General features: G+C 56.7%; 1 protein-coding gene across 1 annotated transcript in view; it reads right to left on the reverse strand.

The window, feature by feature from the left end:
* Positions 1-17,182, reverse strand: part of TSPOAP1 (TSPO associated protein 1) — an 83,783-nt gene extending 66,601 nt beyond the window's left edge. Inside the window, 1 exon segment of the mRNA XM_068169210.1 lies at positions 16,841-17,182. Within this exon segment, the coding sequence (XP_068025311.1) occupies positions 16,841-17,182 (342 nt within the window).
* Between the last annotated feature and the right edge of the window lie 1,123 nt (positions 17,183-18,305).

An 18,305-nucleotide genomic window follows, 5' to 3' on the forward strand; every position in this document is an offset into this window, starting at 1 on the left:
CTGCTTGGCAGGCCAGCTTGGCAGCTCTTCATTAAACACCAGCACCTGCTGATTGGAAATGACCTTGGGTCCCAAAGCTGCTAAACCAACCTCCCTTCCTGTCCCACAGCAAGCTGGGCAGCTGCCCCACAGCCTCTCTGCATTTCAGCTCAAGGGAAAGCAAAAATAGATTTTCCCCTTTATTTTTTTTCCCTTCTCTTCCTAAACACAGAGGCACAGCCCCCAGGGACACAGAGCCATGGAACTGCTAGGGTTGGAAGGGAGCTCAAGGCTCAGCCAGCTCCAACCCCCTGCCATGGCCAGGGACACCTCACACCACAGCAGGTTGCTCACAGCCACCTCCAGCCTGGCTGCAAACACCTCCAGGCAGGAGGCTTCCACCACCTCCCTGGGCAACCTGTGCCAGGCTCTCACCACCCTAATGGGGAACAACTTCTTCCTCACAGCCAATCTCAATCTCCCCACTTCTAGTTTTGCTCCATCCCCCCCAGTCCTATCCCTCCCTGACACCCTCAAAAGTCCCTCCCCAGCTTTCTTGGAGCCCCCTTCAGATCCTGGAAGGCCACAATGAGGTCTCCTCAGAGCCTTCTCCTCTCCAGCCTGCACAACCCCAACTCCCTCAGTCTGTCCTCACAGCAGAGCAGCTCCAGCCCTCTGCTCCTCCTCCTGGCCCTTCTCTGGACGCCTTCCAGCACCTCCAGATCCTTCCTAGCACAGAGGCTCCAGAACTGGCCCCAGAGCTCCAGCTGTGGTCTCAGCAGAGTGGAGCAGAGGGGCAGAATCCCCTCCCTGGCCCTGCTGGCCACACTTCTCTTGCTGCAGCCCAGGCTCTGCTTGGCTCTCTGGGCTGCAAGTGCTCCCTGCTGGCTCCTCTTGAGCTTCTCCTCCCCTAGCACCCCCAAGGCCTTTTCTTCAGGGCTGCTCTCAAGCCAGTCCCTGCCCAGCCTGTCTCAGTGCCTGGGATGGCCCCAACCCAGATGCAGGACCTTGCCCTTGGTCTTGTTGAACCTCAACATCCACCACAGCACCCCAGGAACCTGGCTGCCCTCTCCTCCCCTCTAACAGCTCAGGGCTGCTCCCAAGGAACCAAAGACCTCCCAAAATGTCAGCAGCCTGGGGAAGCCAAGAGGCTGCCCTGGGAGGCATTCACCCTGCTCAGTGCAGTGCTTCAGACCCCAAGACCCAGTAGCAGATCCTGCACCCACAGAATCACAGAATCAGACAACTCTCTGGGTTGGAAAAGACCTCTAAGGCCATTGAGTCCAACCATCAACCTAACAGCACCATGGCCATTAAACCCTGTCCCCAGATGCCATGGCCACAGGTTTCTTGAACACCTCCAGGGATGGAGAGTCCACCACCTCCCTGGGCAGCCTGTGCCAACCCCTGACCACTCTTGCAGCAAAGGAATTGTTCCTCATCTCCAACCTGAACCTCCCCTGGCACGATTTCAGGCAGCTTTACAGGGACAGTGAGATGTCCCAGAGAATTTCTCCCCCATCACACACATTAAAACACTTCCTCAGGCTGGGCAGCCATGCAGAGGCTGCTGCAGGTGTTGCTGGGGACACAGAGCAGGGTGGGTGCAGGGAGGAATTCTGCCAGCACCTCCCATGCCGTGCATGGCATCGCCTTGGGCTGCTTCACCACTGCCATCCCCAGAGCCCAGCAGGCAGCCCCTGGAATGAAGTCAACAAGCATTAGTTCCATCTCCTTGCCACTGCCAAGAGGCCTCAAGCTTCTTGTCAGCAGTTGCCTGCACTGAGCCTGGCTGAGCAAACTCAGCCAGCAGCCTCTGCACTGGGGGTAGGAGCTGGGGAGCTGTGGCAGAGGAGCTGGTGTGCTCCTGCCCCCACCCCCATCAAGCAGGCAGGGCTTCTGCTATCATCATCACTGGCCTTCTGCAAGGGCACTTCCAAAGTGGCAGTTCCAGCGTGGCAGAGGGATCTTTTGGGGGCCTACGTTCAACCTTCTGCACTTGAAACCCCTTTTCTGGAGCCATCAAACAACCTCTTCTTCAGGGCAGGGTGCAAAGCCTCACGAGCACTCACCTCCATCCTGCCCCAGCTCAGCCCAGGTTTCAAGCCCATGATATGATGAGGGCTGGGATGTTCTGGCCCATGCAGAGACCCTCCCAGCTCCCTGAGTGTTGCAGGACCCCCAGGCAAAGCGCCAGGGAGCAGGAGAGTGTGGCTGTGTGCTCCAGGCTGGGGCCAGGCGCCCAGCCAAGCCTCCCCACAGCCAGCACGTCCTGCTGCGGCCACAGCTCCTTGGGGCTCTGCCCAGAGAGGCACAAGGGGCATCTGCAGGGAGAAGATGTGGAGGCAGCAGATCCTTGCTGTGCCAGGACGTCTGTCTGTCCCACGAGGGGACCTCACTGCCCAAGGAGAGCTTTGCCAAACCTTCCCCTCGGCGCTGAGCCAGTGCTGGCTCCAGCAGGCAGCTGAACCCTCCTCCTCCTCCTCCAAGACCATGTAAGGGCTGGAGCTGTCTAGACGTCATCCCATGCTCATTAAACATTCATTTCCTATAATGAAAGAGCTCTTCATTTATGAACCACTCGGCTGCTCCTTAAGGTGCTCGCGCTGCGCGCTGCAGCCGCCACGGGCCGCCGCCGCCGGGGCCTGGGGAAGGGAGCTGGAGGAAATCATTGAGGATGAGAGGCACAAACACTCTCCCTGAAGAGAATCCTCTTGATACAGATGCAGAAGTGCCAGCGGGAGCTGGAATCCAAAGGCATCTCTTGATCAGAGAGGTCTGCAGGGAGCTGGGGGCAGCAGGAGCTGGGGGCAGCAGGAGCTGAGGCAGAGTTGATGCCATGAAGATGGCAGGGAGGGTCCCCAGGCATGCCATGAAGCATGGAACCACAGGACCATAGTATGGCTTCACTTGGGAGGGACCTTAAGGATCATCCAGTTCCAACATCCCTGCTGTGGGCAGGGACCTGTCCCTGTAGCCCAGGTTGCTCAAAGCCTCATCCAACCTCACCTTAAACCTGGTGTCCACAACTTCCCTGGGCAGCCTGTTCCTCTGTCTCACCACCCTCAGAGTAAGGAACATCCAGTCACATCCCCTGGATCAAGAGCATCCTTGGCCACTGAAAACCTAACCCAAGTGACCTCTTCTTTGGCTGGGCGGGGGTTGAATTTTCTACAGCCAGAGTGAGGCAGAAGAAGAGCAGTTGGGATGCTGAGGGAGGAGAGCGCCGCACAGCAGGGCTCCCTTGTGCTGCAGGCACGAAGCTTTGAAGCCTCCCAGAACAGGGATATCATCATCATCATCTGCTGTCTCTTTTGGCAGGTAGAGCCCAAAACACAGCTTCTCCAGGCTGCTTTGAGAAGGAGCAAACAAAGAGCAGCCTCAGCAGGGCAGCTGCAAGAGAGCTGCTGCTTCCTCACCTGAAAGCTTCAAAAGGCAGCAGAGAGCCGCAGCAGCTTTTGCAGGGAGGGGTGGCCAGCCAGGCTGCTAAATGGGTCACGCAGTCAAAATCCCTGTGGAACACCCAGGATCCTGCAGAGTCTTTAAAGTCCTGTGGAAAACTTGCAGGAAGCCGTTCGGGGGGGGGGGGGGGGACAGTAAATCAAACGGCAGCGAGGACGTCAGGAGCTGCCTGCGGCGGCTGCTCCGCAATGCGGCTCCGGCTGCCGGGGCCTCACGGCACGGCCCGGCACGGCCCGGCTCAGAGGGCTTCCCCCACGCCAGCCCTGGGGAAGGTGCCAGCATCCTCAGGCCAGCCTTGTTTTCAGATGCCTGTGCAGAGCCAGATGGGGAGGAGGTGGAATTGGCCAGGTGGCCTCACGGGTGGGAGGGCTCAGGTGGCCTTTGGAAACAGGTGGTCTGGTTTTAAAACACACTCAAGATTTAGCCAACACACTCAGCTTCAAGGTTTCTCCAACACAGTCAGCCTCAAGGTTTCTCCAACACACTCAGCCTCAAGGTTTCTCCAACACACTCAGCTTCAAGGTTTCTCCAGCACACTCAGCTTCAAGGTTTGTCCAACACACTCAGCCTCAAGGTTTCTCCAATACACTCAGCCTCAAGGTTTCTCCAACACACTCAGCTTCAAGGTTTCTCCAACACACTCAGCTTCAAGGTTTGTCCAACACACTCAGCCTCAAGGTTTCTCCAACACACTCAACTTCAAGGTTTCTCCAACACACTCAGCTTCAAGGTTTCTCCAACACACTCAGCCTCAAGGTTTCTCCAACACAGTCAGTTTCAAGATGTATCAAACACACTCAGTTTCAAGGTTTACCAAACACACTCAATTTGAAGCTTTACAAAACACTCCATTTCAGGATGCCTAAACCACTCTCGGTGTTAAGATTTATCAAACATTCAGCTTCAAGATCACAGAATTGTCAGGGCTGGAAGGGAGCTCAAGGCTCAGCCAGTCCCAACCCCCCTGCCATGGGCAGGGACACCTCACACTGCAGCAGGTTGCTCACAGCCACCTCCAGCCTGGCTGCAAACACCTCCAGGCAGGAGGCTTCCACCACCTCCCTGGGCAACCTGTGCCAGGCTCTCACCACCCTCCTGGGGAACAACTTCTTCCTCACAGCCAATCTCAATCTCCCCATTTCTTGTTTTGCTCCATCCCCCCCAGTCCTATCCCTCCCTGACACCCACAAAAGTCCCTCCCCAGCTTTCTTGGAGCCCCCTGCAGATGCTGGAAGGCCACAAAGGATGAAGCACTGCAGGGGAAGACATCCAACCCTGGCTCTCCTGGGGCTTGCAGGCATGGTGCTGAAGTCAAAGAGTTATTTGCTTGGTGCAGAGCAGGGGGTGGGCTCTGGGCAGATCCCTCCAGATACAGGAAGCCTCTTGTGGGAAGAGCTGGGAGGGCTTCAGCCCCTGGCCAGGGGAGGAGAGCCTCCTGCTGGGTAAGCTCATGGCCTTGGGCACAGAAGGGAGCTCCCCATGGTGTTCACAACATCACTGCTGAAGCTCCAAAGCACTTTGAGCTGCCTGATAGTTGTCCTCCAGGCTTGCTTGGTTGGAGGGAAGTGGGCAGGAGATGTAGCTTGGACAGGCTCAGTAGGTCTGTGGGAGAGGTGTCCTGGCAGCCCAGGGCATGACTCCACAGGATGCTCAGGGGTAGACATTGGGTGTGGAGCTCTGGGCCCTCAACCTGTGCCAGTCTCTCACCACCCTCATGGGGAAGAATTTCCTCCTAACATGCAATCTGAATCTCCCCACTTCTAGCTTTGCTCCATCCCCCCCAGTCCTATCACTCCCTGACACCCTCAAAAGTCCCTCCCCAGCTTTCTTGTATAAAGCACACTCCGTTTCAAGCTTTATAAGACACTCTCCATTTCAAGCTCTACCAAACACACTGTTTCACCACATCCCCACGGTGCCTTGCCTGTTTGCAGCAGCTACTGGGTCCAGCTGCTGGGTTTGCTCCACAGAAGCCATCTCTGCAAACCAACCCTGCCCCGGCAGGCACTCTGCAGACCTAATTTCCTAGGTGACACTGCAGCAGCTCTCCTGCTGTCTTGGATATATATTAAAGCCACCACTTCTGCTTCATTTGAGATCACTGTCACCAAGCTTCCACCATGTCAAAGCCCTTTAGCTCTTCATTCCAGCTGACTTCAGTAATTAGTTTCCTTAACTTCTCAATCCTCCCCTCCTGGAAATGAAACCTGTCATTGCCAATCTATTTCCCCCCCCTTCTTCCATTCAGTTCCAAGGGAGCCCATGTTCCCCCCCAGAACAAAGTTATTTTCCATCAGCTGCTCTTCTGCAGTGCCCTGCCTTGCATGTCAAAAGCAAGCCAGAAATAGCATCACCTCCTGTTGGGTCAGCGAGCCAGAGCAGCCTCCACCCTCCACCACCAGCAGCATCCCTCACGCCTCGGCGAGCACCATCCCGGCGGAGGTGAGAGGGAGGTTTTTGTTCAGGCTCTGGGAGATGTAAGAGACATGCCTGGCAGGCAGCAGCCCTGCTCACCCTGCCACTGCTTCTCCAGGCAGTCCCTGTCCCACAGCACTCGCTCTGCTCCCCTCATTCTGCAGCAGCAGGTTCCCTGTTTCAGACCCCGTCGTCTCTGCTCTTCCCCTGACTCCCTGGCACTTCCCCGCCAGCTCCTCACCCTCCGTGGGGCCCAACTCCTGTTTCCATGAGTCAGCTTTTCTCCTGCTGCCCATCCCTCTTCCAGCCTGCTGCTTGCCCTTATTTATGTGATATCCTCATTTATCTGATGTGTGTGTGTGTGTGTGTGTCACTCCATGTAAAAAACATTCACGGCAGGAAAAATCCATCCCAGGCCATTAGCGTCAAAGGCACTGCCTGCAGCACGGGGACTGCTGGAGCTACCCATTGTGAGAGACTAAGAGGATATTCAGGAGAGCATCCACTCTGTATTTGCCCCAGGCCTCCTCTCCTGCAGGCCCTCTGCTCGCTGCCAGCCCTTCCTGTGCTCCTCACGGTGTGTTTGAGATGAGACACGCAGCTCAAATTGGACTCTCACCAATTCAGATCCTCTCTGGCTTTTAAAAGCTTCTTAGGAGAGCACCAGCACTGATCCCAGCAGTGCAAACTCAGCCAGGCCAGGAGGAGAAAAGGCAGCTCTGACTGCCCTGGCTTAGCTGCTCTCGATGAGCTCAGCTTCTCCAACCTTCCCAACCAGAGGGAAATTGATGTTCCTGCAAAACTGAGGCAAGGAGGGACGTGAGTGGAAATTAAACTCTCAAGGCAGAGGCTCTCCAAAATCACTGAATCACAGAACTCCAGGCTGGAGGGGACCCCATGGATCATCTGGTCCAATTTTTCTAGGTAATACTAGAGATTAAATGAGCTGGCCCAGCACTCTAGCAAGAGGACTCTTAAAACTGTCCAATGTGAGGGAATCCACAGCTTCCCTTGGGAGATGATTCCAATGCCCAGCTGTTCTCATGGGGAAAAACTTCCTTCTGGATTCCAATGGGACTCTCCCCAAGAGTAATTCCTCAGGACTCCTTGTAAAAAGGGAGTCTCCATCCTCTTGGTAGCCACCCTCCATGTACTGGCCCAGGGCTACAGCCAGCGTAGCATGATTGCTCACCTCTGCCAGCTAGTCCAAAACCCAAGAGGTTTTGCAAGCAGGTGAGAGCAAGTGAGACCAAAATGCCAGCTGGATGCTGGAGGAGAGCAAGTGAGACCAAAGTACCACCTGGATGCTGGAGGAGAGCAAGTGAGACCAAAATGCCAGATGGATGCTGGAGGAGAGCAAGTGAGACCAAAATGCCAGCTGGATGCTGGAGGAGAGGAAGTGAGACCAAAGTACCACCTGGATGCTGGAGGAGAGCAAGTGAGACCAAAGTACCACCTGGATGCTGGAGGAGAGCAAGTGAGACCAAAATGCCAGATGGATGCTGGAGGAGAGCAAGTGAGACCAAAATGCCAGCTGGATGCTGGAGGAGAGGAAGTGAGACCAAAATACCACCTGGATGCTGGAGGAGAGCAAGTGAGACCAAAATGCCAGCTGGATGCTGGAGGAGAGCAAGTGAGACCAAAATGCCAGCTGGATGAGGGGAGGTTTAGGCTGGAGGTGAGGAGAAAGTTCTTCCCAGACAGAGATTGGCCATTGGAATGTGCTGCCCAGGGAGGTGGTGGAGTCCCCATCCCTGGAGGTGTTCAAGAGGGGATTGGATGAGGCACTTGGAGCCATGGTTTAGTTGTCAGGAGGTGTTGGGTGAGAGGTTGGACTTGATGATCTCTGAGGTCTTTTCCAACCTTATTGATTCTATGATTCTATACTTCCCCACCACCACCACTGCAGATCTTCCTGGGTGCCTCTGAGCAAGTCATTGAGTCAGCAGAGTAGGCTCCACAAGCAGTGGTATTGACAAGGGAAAAGAGCAAAACACAGGAGTGGGAAGGAAAGGTGTTAGCATCTTCAGTGCAAACACAGAGAGGCTTCACAGCCTCTGCTTCCTCAGTGCTCATGCCTGGTGCCAGCTGTTTGAGCTAAGAGGAGGCCACTGCAAGCTTGCTAGAGAAATTGTTGGGGCTCTGTGTGGTTTGGGTCTGAGCAGAGGTCAGCCTGCAGCTGCCACCAGTGCAGGCTCAGGCACAGGCAGCCCTGAGGTCCTCATGGAACATCTGGAGGCTCTTTCAGGCTGCCACATGTCAGATAATTTTGGTTTGTATGCATGACAACAAAAACCAAACACCACAAAACTCTGGGGGGAAATGATAAAGCTGAGCTCTTTCCAGGTCTGGCATGCTGAGGACTGGAGCAGGGAGTCTTGATCTCTGCTATCACATCTTTCTCATAACAGAAACTCTAATCCAAAGAAACACTCCCTAGGAAGGTGTGGGACTTTGCTACTGATGAATGCACTTGGGAACAAAGCTCCTGGCCACAGACAGTGGCCCTGGGCTGGCTCAGGGATTTACCCTGAGGTAAAGGCACTGAGCTGCAGTGCAGCAAATCATAGTATAGCATCATTCAGGGTTGGAAGGGACCACAAGGATCAGCTAGTTCCAACCCCCTGCCATGGGCAGGGACACCCGACACTACATCAGGCTGGCCAGAGCCTCATCCAGCCTGGGCTTAAACACCTCCAGCCTGGTCTTAAACACCTACCCGTAAATCCCTACCCATACAGAAGTGCGACTGCCCTCTGGCAGGGTCAGAGCAGGGGAAGTGAAGGGCAGGTCTCCTCCCCGTGTTGGAGCCTCAGCAGTAGTGTTTGTGGTCTCACCAGTTTGGCTTTATGGAGTGGAGAGATTGCATTGCCTACCATGTTCAGCTTGGAAGAGACAGATGTGCTCCTCCACCTGGGAAGGTAAAGTCCTGTCCCACACTGGGGTGGAAGTGAGTGGAGAGAGAGTGGCTGCCTGGCAACACCATCCCCAGCCTCTGACGGTGCTGAGACACTGGCCCAGGTTGCCCAAAGATGTGATAGATGGCCCAGCTCTGAAAACATTCCAGGTCAGGTTGGATGGGGCTCTGAGCAGCCTGCTCTGGGTGAAGATCATAGAATCATAGAATCAATAAGGTTGGAATGGACCTCAGAGATCATCAAGTCCAACCTGTCACCCAACACCTCCTGACTACTAAACCATGGCTCCAAGTGCCACATCCAATCCCCTCTTGAACACCCCCAGGGATGGTGACTCCACCACCTCCCTGGGCAGCACATCCCAAGGGCCAATCTCTCTCTCTGGGAAGAACTTTCTCCTCACCTCCAGCCTAAACATCCCCTGGCACAGCTTGAGACTGTGTCCTCTTGTTCTGGTGCTGCTTGCCTGGGAGAAGAGACCAAGCCCCACCTGGCTGCAATCTCCCTTCAGGTAGAGAGCAAGAAAGTCTCCCCTGAGCGTCCTCTTCTCCAGGCTAAGCAACCCCAGCTCCCTCAGCCTCTCCTCATGGGCTTGAGGCCTCTCCCCAGCCTCATTGCCCTGCTGACTGCAGGGGGGGTTGGACCAGGTGACCTGTACAGGTCCCTTCCAACCCCAAATGTTCTATGGCTCTATGGCAGATTGTTCTATGGCAGCTCAGGTTCTGCCCACATTCTCCCCAGCCTGTTGCTGGTTTCCAGACTATTTGCAGTTTCCCCAGGAGGCCAGGAGCACCTTTTCTGCTTTAAGACCTTTTCTAGTCATCCAGGCTCCAGCAACTTGGGAAGGGTGTTCCTTGCACCTTGTAGGAAAGCAAGAACACAGCTGGGGCAGTGGTAGGATTTTGTCCTGGAATGAGAAGCCCCAAGTCTCCAATGTCTTTAAGTAGCTAAGAGATGGAGGGGAAACTTCATCCCATTGCACCACTCACTGGGAGATGGAGGGGAAACATCATCCCCTTGCACCACTCACTGGGAGATGGAGAGGAAACATCAGCCCCTTGCACCACTCACTGGGAGATGAAGGGGAAACATCATCCCCTTGCACCACTCACTAAGACATGGAGGGATAACATCATCCCCTTGCACCAGTAAGAGAGGTACACCTCAGCACAGGTGCTGCTCAGTGGACAATGTGGAAATGTGAACCCCAAGAGCAGCACAAGACCTGTAAAATGCTGCCCCAAAAGGGTATTTTCCCAGAAGTGCTGAGCAGATGGTTGGGATGCAGCAAGCCTGAGCTCCCAGCAGGAGGAGGGCAGCCAGCACTGCCTTGCCATTTCTCATCCTGTTATTCCAGCAGGAAGGAAGACTACCGCCACGGGACACCCAAACAAGGAAGCACAGACATTGGTGAATCCCCTCACCAAAGATCTACAGAGAGTGGAAGGAGAAAGCTGCTGAGTGCTGAGATCTTGCTGCAGTGATGGCCAGCACCCAGGTGGTGTGACAGCCCTGTCCCCCCAAACCACTCTGTCACCAGCAGTCCAAAGGAGCCAAGAACACAGTGAGATGGCAGTGGCTGGCTTCCCTCATCCTCCATGTCCCACACAAGGGCTCTGGCCAAGCCATTTGGCCATCTCTTTGTGAAGAGATTAGGAAAGACAGTTCAATGAAATGACCTTCCCCTTGCCACAGGCTGAGCTTTGCTGGGCTGAGGGAGTCTGGGCTGCTCAGCCTGGAGAAGAGGAGACTTAGAGGGGACCTTGGCACTCTCTACAACTACCTAAAAGGAAGTTGTAGCCAGGTGGGGATCAGGCTCTCCTCCCAGGCAACTTCTCATAGAATCATAGAATCAGCAAGGCTGGAAAAGACCTCAGAGGTCATCAAGTCCAACTTATTACCTAATACCCAACACCTCCTGACAACTAAACCATGGCTCCAAGGGCCACATCCAATCCCCTCTTGAACACCTCCTGGGATAGGAACTCCACCACCTCCCTGGGCAGCACATCCCAATGGCCAATCTCACTTTCTGGGAAGAACTTTCTCCTCACCTCCAGCCTAAACCTCCCCTGGCACAGCTTGAGACTGTGGCCTCTTGTTCTGGTGCTGCTTGCCTGGGAGAAGAGACCAATCCCCACCTGGCTACAACCTCCCTTCAGGCAGGTGTAGAGAGCAAGAAGGTCTCCCCTGAGCCTCCTCTTCTCCTCTTCTTGTGACAGGACAAGAGGGCATGGCACGAAGCTGTGCCAGGGGAAGTTTAGGCTGGGTGTTAGGAAGCACTGCCTCACAGAAAGGCTGCTTAGGCACTGGGATGGACTGCCCAGGGAGGTGGTGGAGTCACTGTCACTGGAGGTCTGTAAGAGAAGATTGGATGTGGCACTCAGAGAATCACAGAACTGTCAGGATTGGAAGGGACCTCAAGGATCATCCAGTTCCAACCCCCCTGCCATGGACAGGGACATGTTCTGGGCCCCTCAGTTTAGGAAGGACGTTGAGACACTTGAATGTGTCCAGAGAAGGGCAAGAAAGCTGGGGAGAGGCCTTGAGCACAGCCCTGTGAGGAGAGGCTGAGGGAGCTGGGGTTGCTTAGCCTGGAGAAGAGGAGGCTCAGGGGAGACCTCATTGCTCTCTACAACTCCCTGAGAGGTGGTTGTGACCAGGAAGGGGTTGGTCTCTTCTCTCTAGCAACCTGCACCAGAAAAAGAGGACACAGTGTCAAGCTGTGCCAGGGGAAGTTTAGGCTGGAGGTGAGAAGAAAGTTCTTCTCAGAGAGAGTCGTTGGCCCTTGGGATGTGCTGCCCAGGGAGGTGGTGGAGTCCCCATCCCTGGAGGTATTCAAGAGGGGATTGGATGTGGAACTTGAAGCCATGGTCTAATCATGATCTTCTCAGGATCTCAGGCAGTGATAGGACTAGGGAGAATGGATTGAAGCTGGAGGTGGGGAGATTCAGGCTGGAGGGGAGGAGGAAGTTCTTCCCCATGAGAGTGGTGAAGCCCTGGAATGGGTTGTGCAGGGAGGTGGTTGAGGCCCCAGCCCTGGAGGTGTTTAAGCCCAGGCTGGATGAGGCTCTGGGCAGGCTGATGTAGTGTGGGGTGTCCCTGCCCATGGCAGGGGGGTTGGAACTAGCTGATCCTTGTGGTCCCTTCCAACCCTGACTGATACTGTGATACTATGATACTATGAAGTCTGTGGTAACAGGTTGGACTCGATGATCTTTGAGGTCTCTTCCAACCTTGGTGATACTGTGATACATGGTTTAGCTGACATGGTGGTGTTAGGTCATAGGCTGGACTTGATGACCTCAGAGGCCATTTCCAGCCTCTGTGATTCTCTTCCATTCCCTCCTGCAGCCGGAGTGCTGCTGGCTGCCCACGGCAGGCAGCTTGCTCGGGCGGGCCGCAGGCTTGCAGGGGACAGCGCTGTGTCATCTGCAGGAGGCTGAGCATTGCCAAGGCAAGACAGATTAATTGGCTCCCATGTTAAGTGAGATGGAGATTGGTCCTTTCCTAAGTGGGCTTTGCGGGAAGTGGTGTCTGGAACAGCAAGGACTGAGCCTCGCTGTGCCAGGAAGGACTTCTCACCCCAGGGCCATCTCTTATTCTGCTGACCTACCCCTTCTAGTCAAGGGTAGAGCTCTGTGTGCCCTCAGCCATTAGAGGAATGGGTTTTCCACCTTTGCCAATGGCAAATGGAAGCTCTGGAAAGGCCACAAATTCCTGCCACAGGCACTGAGCTTATTGTCACCACAGCTTGGCTTGCACCCCTGGCCTGGAGCATCTTCACCAGCGTCTCACAACCCTTCCTGTGCCTGTGCTTTGTGCTGGTAAGCCCCACAGGGAGCAGCAGGTTCCTCCTGGGGGTATTTGAGTCCCTACTAGTTGGAGTGTTCCTTGGTTTAAGCATTTTTCAATTGGGCTTTATGGATTTATTGATTTATTCTTCCCCAGGAGGGTGGTGAGAGCCTGGCACAGGTTGCCCAGGGAGGTGGTGGAAGCCTCCTGCCTGGAGGTGTTTGCAGCCAGGCTGGAGGTGGCTGTGAGCAACCTGCTGCAGTGTGAGGTGTCCCTGCCCATGGCAGGGGGCTTGGAGCTGGCTGAGCCTTGAGTTCCCTTCCAACCCTAACAATTCTCTGATTCTGTGATTCTCAGCTCCATCTGACCTCAAGGGAAGTGAGAATGCCAGGTTGGGAGGGGCCCCAAGGATCCTCTGGTCCAGCCTTTCCTGGTAGTAGTGTAGTTGAAGTGAGCTGGTCCAGCACCCTGTCAAGCTGGGTCCTAACACTGTCCCAGATAGGGCAATCCACTGCTTCCCTTGGGAGGTGATTCCAATGTCCAGCTCTTCTCATGGGGAAACCTTTTCTTCTGGAGCCCAGCAGTAACCTGCACCCATTGTCCCTTTTCTTTTCCATGGGACTCCTTGTAAAAAGGGAGCCTCCATCCTCCTGGTAGCCACCCTTTGTGTACTGGAACACGGTACTGAGACTTGGCTTTAAAGAAACTCAGGTGCAAAGCAACCTCTTGAGACTGAGCAGCAGCCACACCAGCCAACCCTGAGCACCCTGGCTGTGCTCCTTGCTTGTGTGGCTCATAGGCTGCCAGCCCAAGACATGGTCAGGCACTGACTGAGTGCAGTGGGGAAGGCTGGAGGGGTGAGTAACCCTGGAAGGGAAGGGCACAGGGAGCATGCCAAGACTGAATGACTTTGCTCCTCTCACCTCTACCAATTTAGGGCATCAGGAGAGAGCCTTCACTTCAGCAGCCCTCTTGCAAAGCATCCCAAGTTTCCAGGACCAAAGCAGATCCCACTGGAGCAGCATCCCATTAGAAATGCAGACAGCTGAGCTCTTGTGGGAAGTGCTCTAAAATCCATCTGACAGCATCATGGGAACTTTCCCATTTCCAGCCAGGCTGTATCTGTGCCACTTTAACCCCCTTCTTCCTACACAGACAGCATTTTGCTCCTTCTCTTCTTACTGCTCAGTATTCTGACTGGGATCCTACCTCTGCAGAGCCTGGAGAGTCTCAGCAGGAAAAATCATCGAATCACAGAGCTGTCAGGGCTGGAAGGGACCTCAAGGCTCAGCCAGTCCCAACCCCCCTGCCATGGGCAGGGACACCTCACACTACAGCAGGTTGCTCACAGCCACCTCCAGCCTGGCTGCAAACACCTCCAGGCAGGAGGCTTCCACCACCTCCCCAGTGTCCATTTCTTACCTCCTGTGCCCACACAGACATTTTGGGAAGCATGAGCAGAGTGGTTTCAAAGGCACAGGACCACTTGGGACAGCAACCCCCTCCCCCAGATGATAGAATTCCTCAGGGGTGTCATGGTGGGACACAACTGCAGAGCAGCTGGGAAAGCCCTGCAGTGCATTGCAGGGTTCAGAGGCACACAGCTAGGGGATGGGAAGACATGGGCATGACTCACAGCAAGGAAACTCTCACCAGGCCTATGGAGAATGTTCTTCTCCATGAGAGTGTTGTAGCCTCAGACAGGGTTATAGGAGTAGTGGCATCCCAGCCCGTGGAGACAGCATCATGGAATGGGTTGGGTAGGAAAAGGCCTCCAAGATCATCGAGTCCAACCTTCAACCTGAGACCACCATGGCCATTAAACCATGTCCCCAAGTGCCATGGCCACAGGTCTCTTGAACACCTCAACACTTGCCTGGTCAGACCCTGAGCAACTTCTTCCAGCTGGGATACAGCTCTGCTTGGGGCAGGGGCTGGATGGGAGGCTCCAGATGTGTCCCTCCAACCCACCTCCCTGCCTCCAGACAGTCCTTGCCAGCTCCCAAATGGGAGAAGGGCAACAGCTTTCCACTCTCAGCACTCAGGAGGGACCTGAGCAAGAAAGCTGAGGTCAACTTGCCCTACAGATAATCTTACCATCAGCCCATAGATGACCCCTGAGGGGATGGCAGAGCAGTAGTGGTGGGGGCTGAGACACACAGCAAGAGCTTCCTCGTAAAATCAACATCTTTAATCAACTCTGTCAGTGATGAGCCCTCAGGAGGCTCTTCCCCACACTAGGAGATCACTCCCTGGAGGCAGCTGTCCTCTTTGCATAGTGTAGCACTGACATCCCAAGGACAGATGTCCTAAAGGAAGCCCAGCTGCAGCAACAGGACGCACGGTGGCCAGTGCTTGTCCCAGCCATGCTTTTGGAGGGGACCTGCCTATGTGCCCCCTCGTCTCCCAGCTGTAACACAGCACCTTGCTCCCTGGGAAGTGGCTTCCACAGCCCAGCAGCACCAGCACTTGCTCTGCCAGGGACAGCAGCACTGTCTTCCCTCCTGGGTTGGAGCTGGAAGCCTTTCACATCACCAGAGCCACTTGGAGAGTGGAAGTGATGGACATTGTTTTCCCAGGGAAGGACAAGCTAGCTTTCCTGGGGATCCACATCAGTGTTAGGGACGGTGCCACCATGGTACCACCAGTACAGTACAGCAGAGTACCACCAGGTGCCACAGTGCCATTGCTCTGCTCATCACAGCACTGCCAGCACCTTCAAGCACCACCATGGCACTGCCTTGGTGCACTGGTGCTGTGGTGATGCTCCGTGGTGCTGCCACAACCCCATGGGAGTGGGAAGGGGGCTGTTAACCACCCACCAAGCCAGAAGCCTCCAGGATCACAGGGAAACACTCGAAGCTCAACACCCAAGAATGAAGGGAAACTGGCTAGCAGGTGCTCAGCAGTCACCACCACAGTCCTCACCCCTTCCACCACAACCCGTGTGCGGAGCTGGTGCATGGGGGACCCACTGCAAGGGATCACTGGAGCTGGGTGCACAGCCCCCACCTCACAGGACGCTGCTGGAGCACCCACAAACCCCCCTTTGAAGCAGCCACCTGCCCCCCTGCCACTCCCAGCCTCTCCCACCAAGACTCAGGGCCACCCCCTGCCAGCTCTCCCAAAGGAGAGAGAGAGACAGCAGGTTTGGCACAACCGATTTGGCTCTCAGGATGGATGGAGAAAGGAGGTGGGAACAGCAATGCCTCCCAGTGTGCTGCCCTGTTTTTTGGCTGGGCTGCTTCTAGAACAGCCAGGAGCTGTGGTCAGAGGCAGAGCAAGGACTGTGTGCTTCAAGGTGGCTTTTCCCAAAGCATCACAAGGAGCAGCCCTTCACAAAGACTCCTGAGGAACCATTTTCTCCTTTGGTGGGTTTCTCTCAGTGTGGTTTCTCCTGCAGGCTGCTCCAGCCTGCTCGCCAGCCAGGCTCAGAAGCACGGCACAGGCTTGCCTCAAAAGCCTCCTCCCAAATCTTGCTCAGCTCTGCTCAGCTCTTCATTTCCATGCTCAAGAAGAACAGGCCAAGAGCTGATTTCTCCCCTAGTTTGAAAGCACCACAAAGCTACCCCAGGGGATCCCAGGTCAATGGCTGATTTTACCCATGGGGAAGGAGGGGAAGCTGTCCCAAGCAGGATGAGCTGATGAACTTTAGAGGGCTGGATCAAGGAGGTGAGACCTAGGGAGCCTTTTGGGGCTGGTTTTAGAGAAGTGCTGCAAGGGGCTGGGCATTGAACTGCCTCAAGGTGCCCCAGTGCTGTCTGCAGGGCCAGGTTCCCCTGCAGCACAGGTACCCCAGGTCCTCCCGGGCTGCCCTGAGCAGTGAGGGGATGCTATGGAAGGGGATGGTGTTGAATCACGTCTCTGCAGAGCCATCGATGCTGCCAGAGCGAGGAGAAGATGCAGAGATGGTTCAGTCTTTGCTGGTGCAGGGGTTGGGTCTGCACCGGGTGGGCTCTGCCCAGTGCTGGCGCTGGTGAGACCCTACACCAGCTCCAGCACCAGCTTGGGCAGGGGCAGCTGGAAATCCCTGCAGAAGGGCACCGAAGGCTCCTTCTCCCGCAGCGCGGTGCGCGGCAGCGGCTCTGGCAGATCCCAGCCCCACGGGGGAGGTTTCCTGCGGGTGGCAGAGCCACAGCCAGGCGCACTGATTTCCCGTGCCCGTCTCGCACCAAGGTGACATGCCCGCGGTGTCCCGACGCCTCTCCCCCCTCACCAAACGCTCACCGCCGCCCCGCAGCCGTCAGCAAACGCCCCGACAGCTGCCTTACCTGGGGGGGTCGGTCCTGCCGGTCCCGTCCGAGCCCTTCCATCGCTCGCAGCGGCCTAACGAGCTCCGGAGCGGAGCGAACCCGCTGCTGGTCTGCCGGGGGGCAGCGCGGGGTCCCCGGGGACTCTTCCTGGGGCTGGGGCGCTCCGGTCCCCTCCGGCCCCGGGGTCGGCTGGCAGGTCGCTCTGTCCCCTTCACTCCCGACGCCTTTCGGAGTGTCCGGCTGCGGACAGGCGGAGGCCGCGGGGGTGGCATCGCCCGCTGCCGGGGCACCGCTTTGCCCAGTTCCCGGCTGCGCTGGGGCCGCACTGGGCACCCCCCGCTCCGGCTCCGGTTCCTGCATGGTTGGGGCACGGCGCTGGGCTCAGCCGCTGCCAGCGAGAGCTCCCCGCGGCTCCGGGAGCCGGCACGCAAAACCTGAAGGCATCAGCGGCGCGGCGGCGGGAGCAGCCCGGGCCCCGTTCCCTGCCGGTGGGAACGGAGGCGGCGGCAGCAGCATCCGTGCGCCGGGGGAGGCTCCATCCCCGCCTGGATCCGCCACCCCCCCTCCCGCCCCTCCGGCTTCTCCACGCCGTACAAAGCCTGCTGCCCGCTGCCCTCAGCCCTCCGCCGCCCCCGGCCCCATGCCCGCCGCCCGCCCTGCCAGGGATGACGTAGCGGAGGGGCCGGGGGAGCTGCCAGCCCCTCACCGTGGCTTCGGGCAGCCCCCGGCGCAGACGCCGCCGACTCATCAATATTAAGCCGGGTCCGTTGCACCCCGGGGGGGGGGCCGCGCCGCGCCCCCGGCCGCCAATAGCGGCGGCTCCGCCGGTTTCCACGGCAACGCTGCGGGAATGGGGGTTGCTGCCTATTGATGAGGCGGCGGGGGTGATGCGGCACTGAGGGGATGGGGTGGGGGGAGAGGATGGCTGCCCCCCCTCCACACCTCCCCTCATCGCATCACCCCTCCCCACACCGGGGTCGGGGTCCCGCAGAGCCCCGCGGCCCGCCAGGATGGGGGCTTTTGAGGACAGCACTGGCCCTGAGCAGGGCAAAAGGATCTGGCCCTGGGCATGGCAGCACATTTGTCCCCCCCCATGCCTCAGCCTCCTGCTCTGGTGACCCCTGGCCATGAGAAGGGCCAGCTCGGTCCTGCTCCAGGAATACTCAGCCCTGCTCTGGGGGGGCTGTGCTCAAACAGCTTCCATCTGCACCAGCAAAACCTCAACACTCCCCTGAAATGTGACCTGCAGAAGCAAGCCCCTGCCCAAAACACAGCCTGGGCCCTGCCTGCAGCATGGACCAGGGGAGAGGCTGTGGTGGGCAAGAGGCAGAGGGTGGTGAAATCCTGGAGGGAGGTGGTGGTGGAGAGCTGATAAAGGCTCACAGAAGAGTTTGGGTTGGAAGGGACCTTTAAAGGCCAAGTCCAACCTCCCCACAGCCAGCTACAGCAGGTTGCTCAGAGCCCCAAACAACCTGACCTGCAA

This window comes from Melanerpes formicivorus, unplaced genomic scaffold, assembly GCF_026170545.1.
Source record: "Melanerpes formicivorus ecotype bairdi unplaced genomic scaffold, bMelFor1.0.p_v2 SCAF_173, whole genome shotgun sequence".
Taxonomy (NCBI): domain Eukaryota; kingdom Metazoa; phylum Chordata; class Aves; order Piciformes; family Picidae; genus Melanerpes; species Melanerpes formicivorus.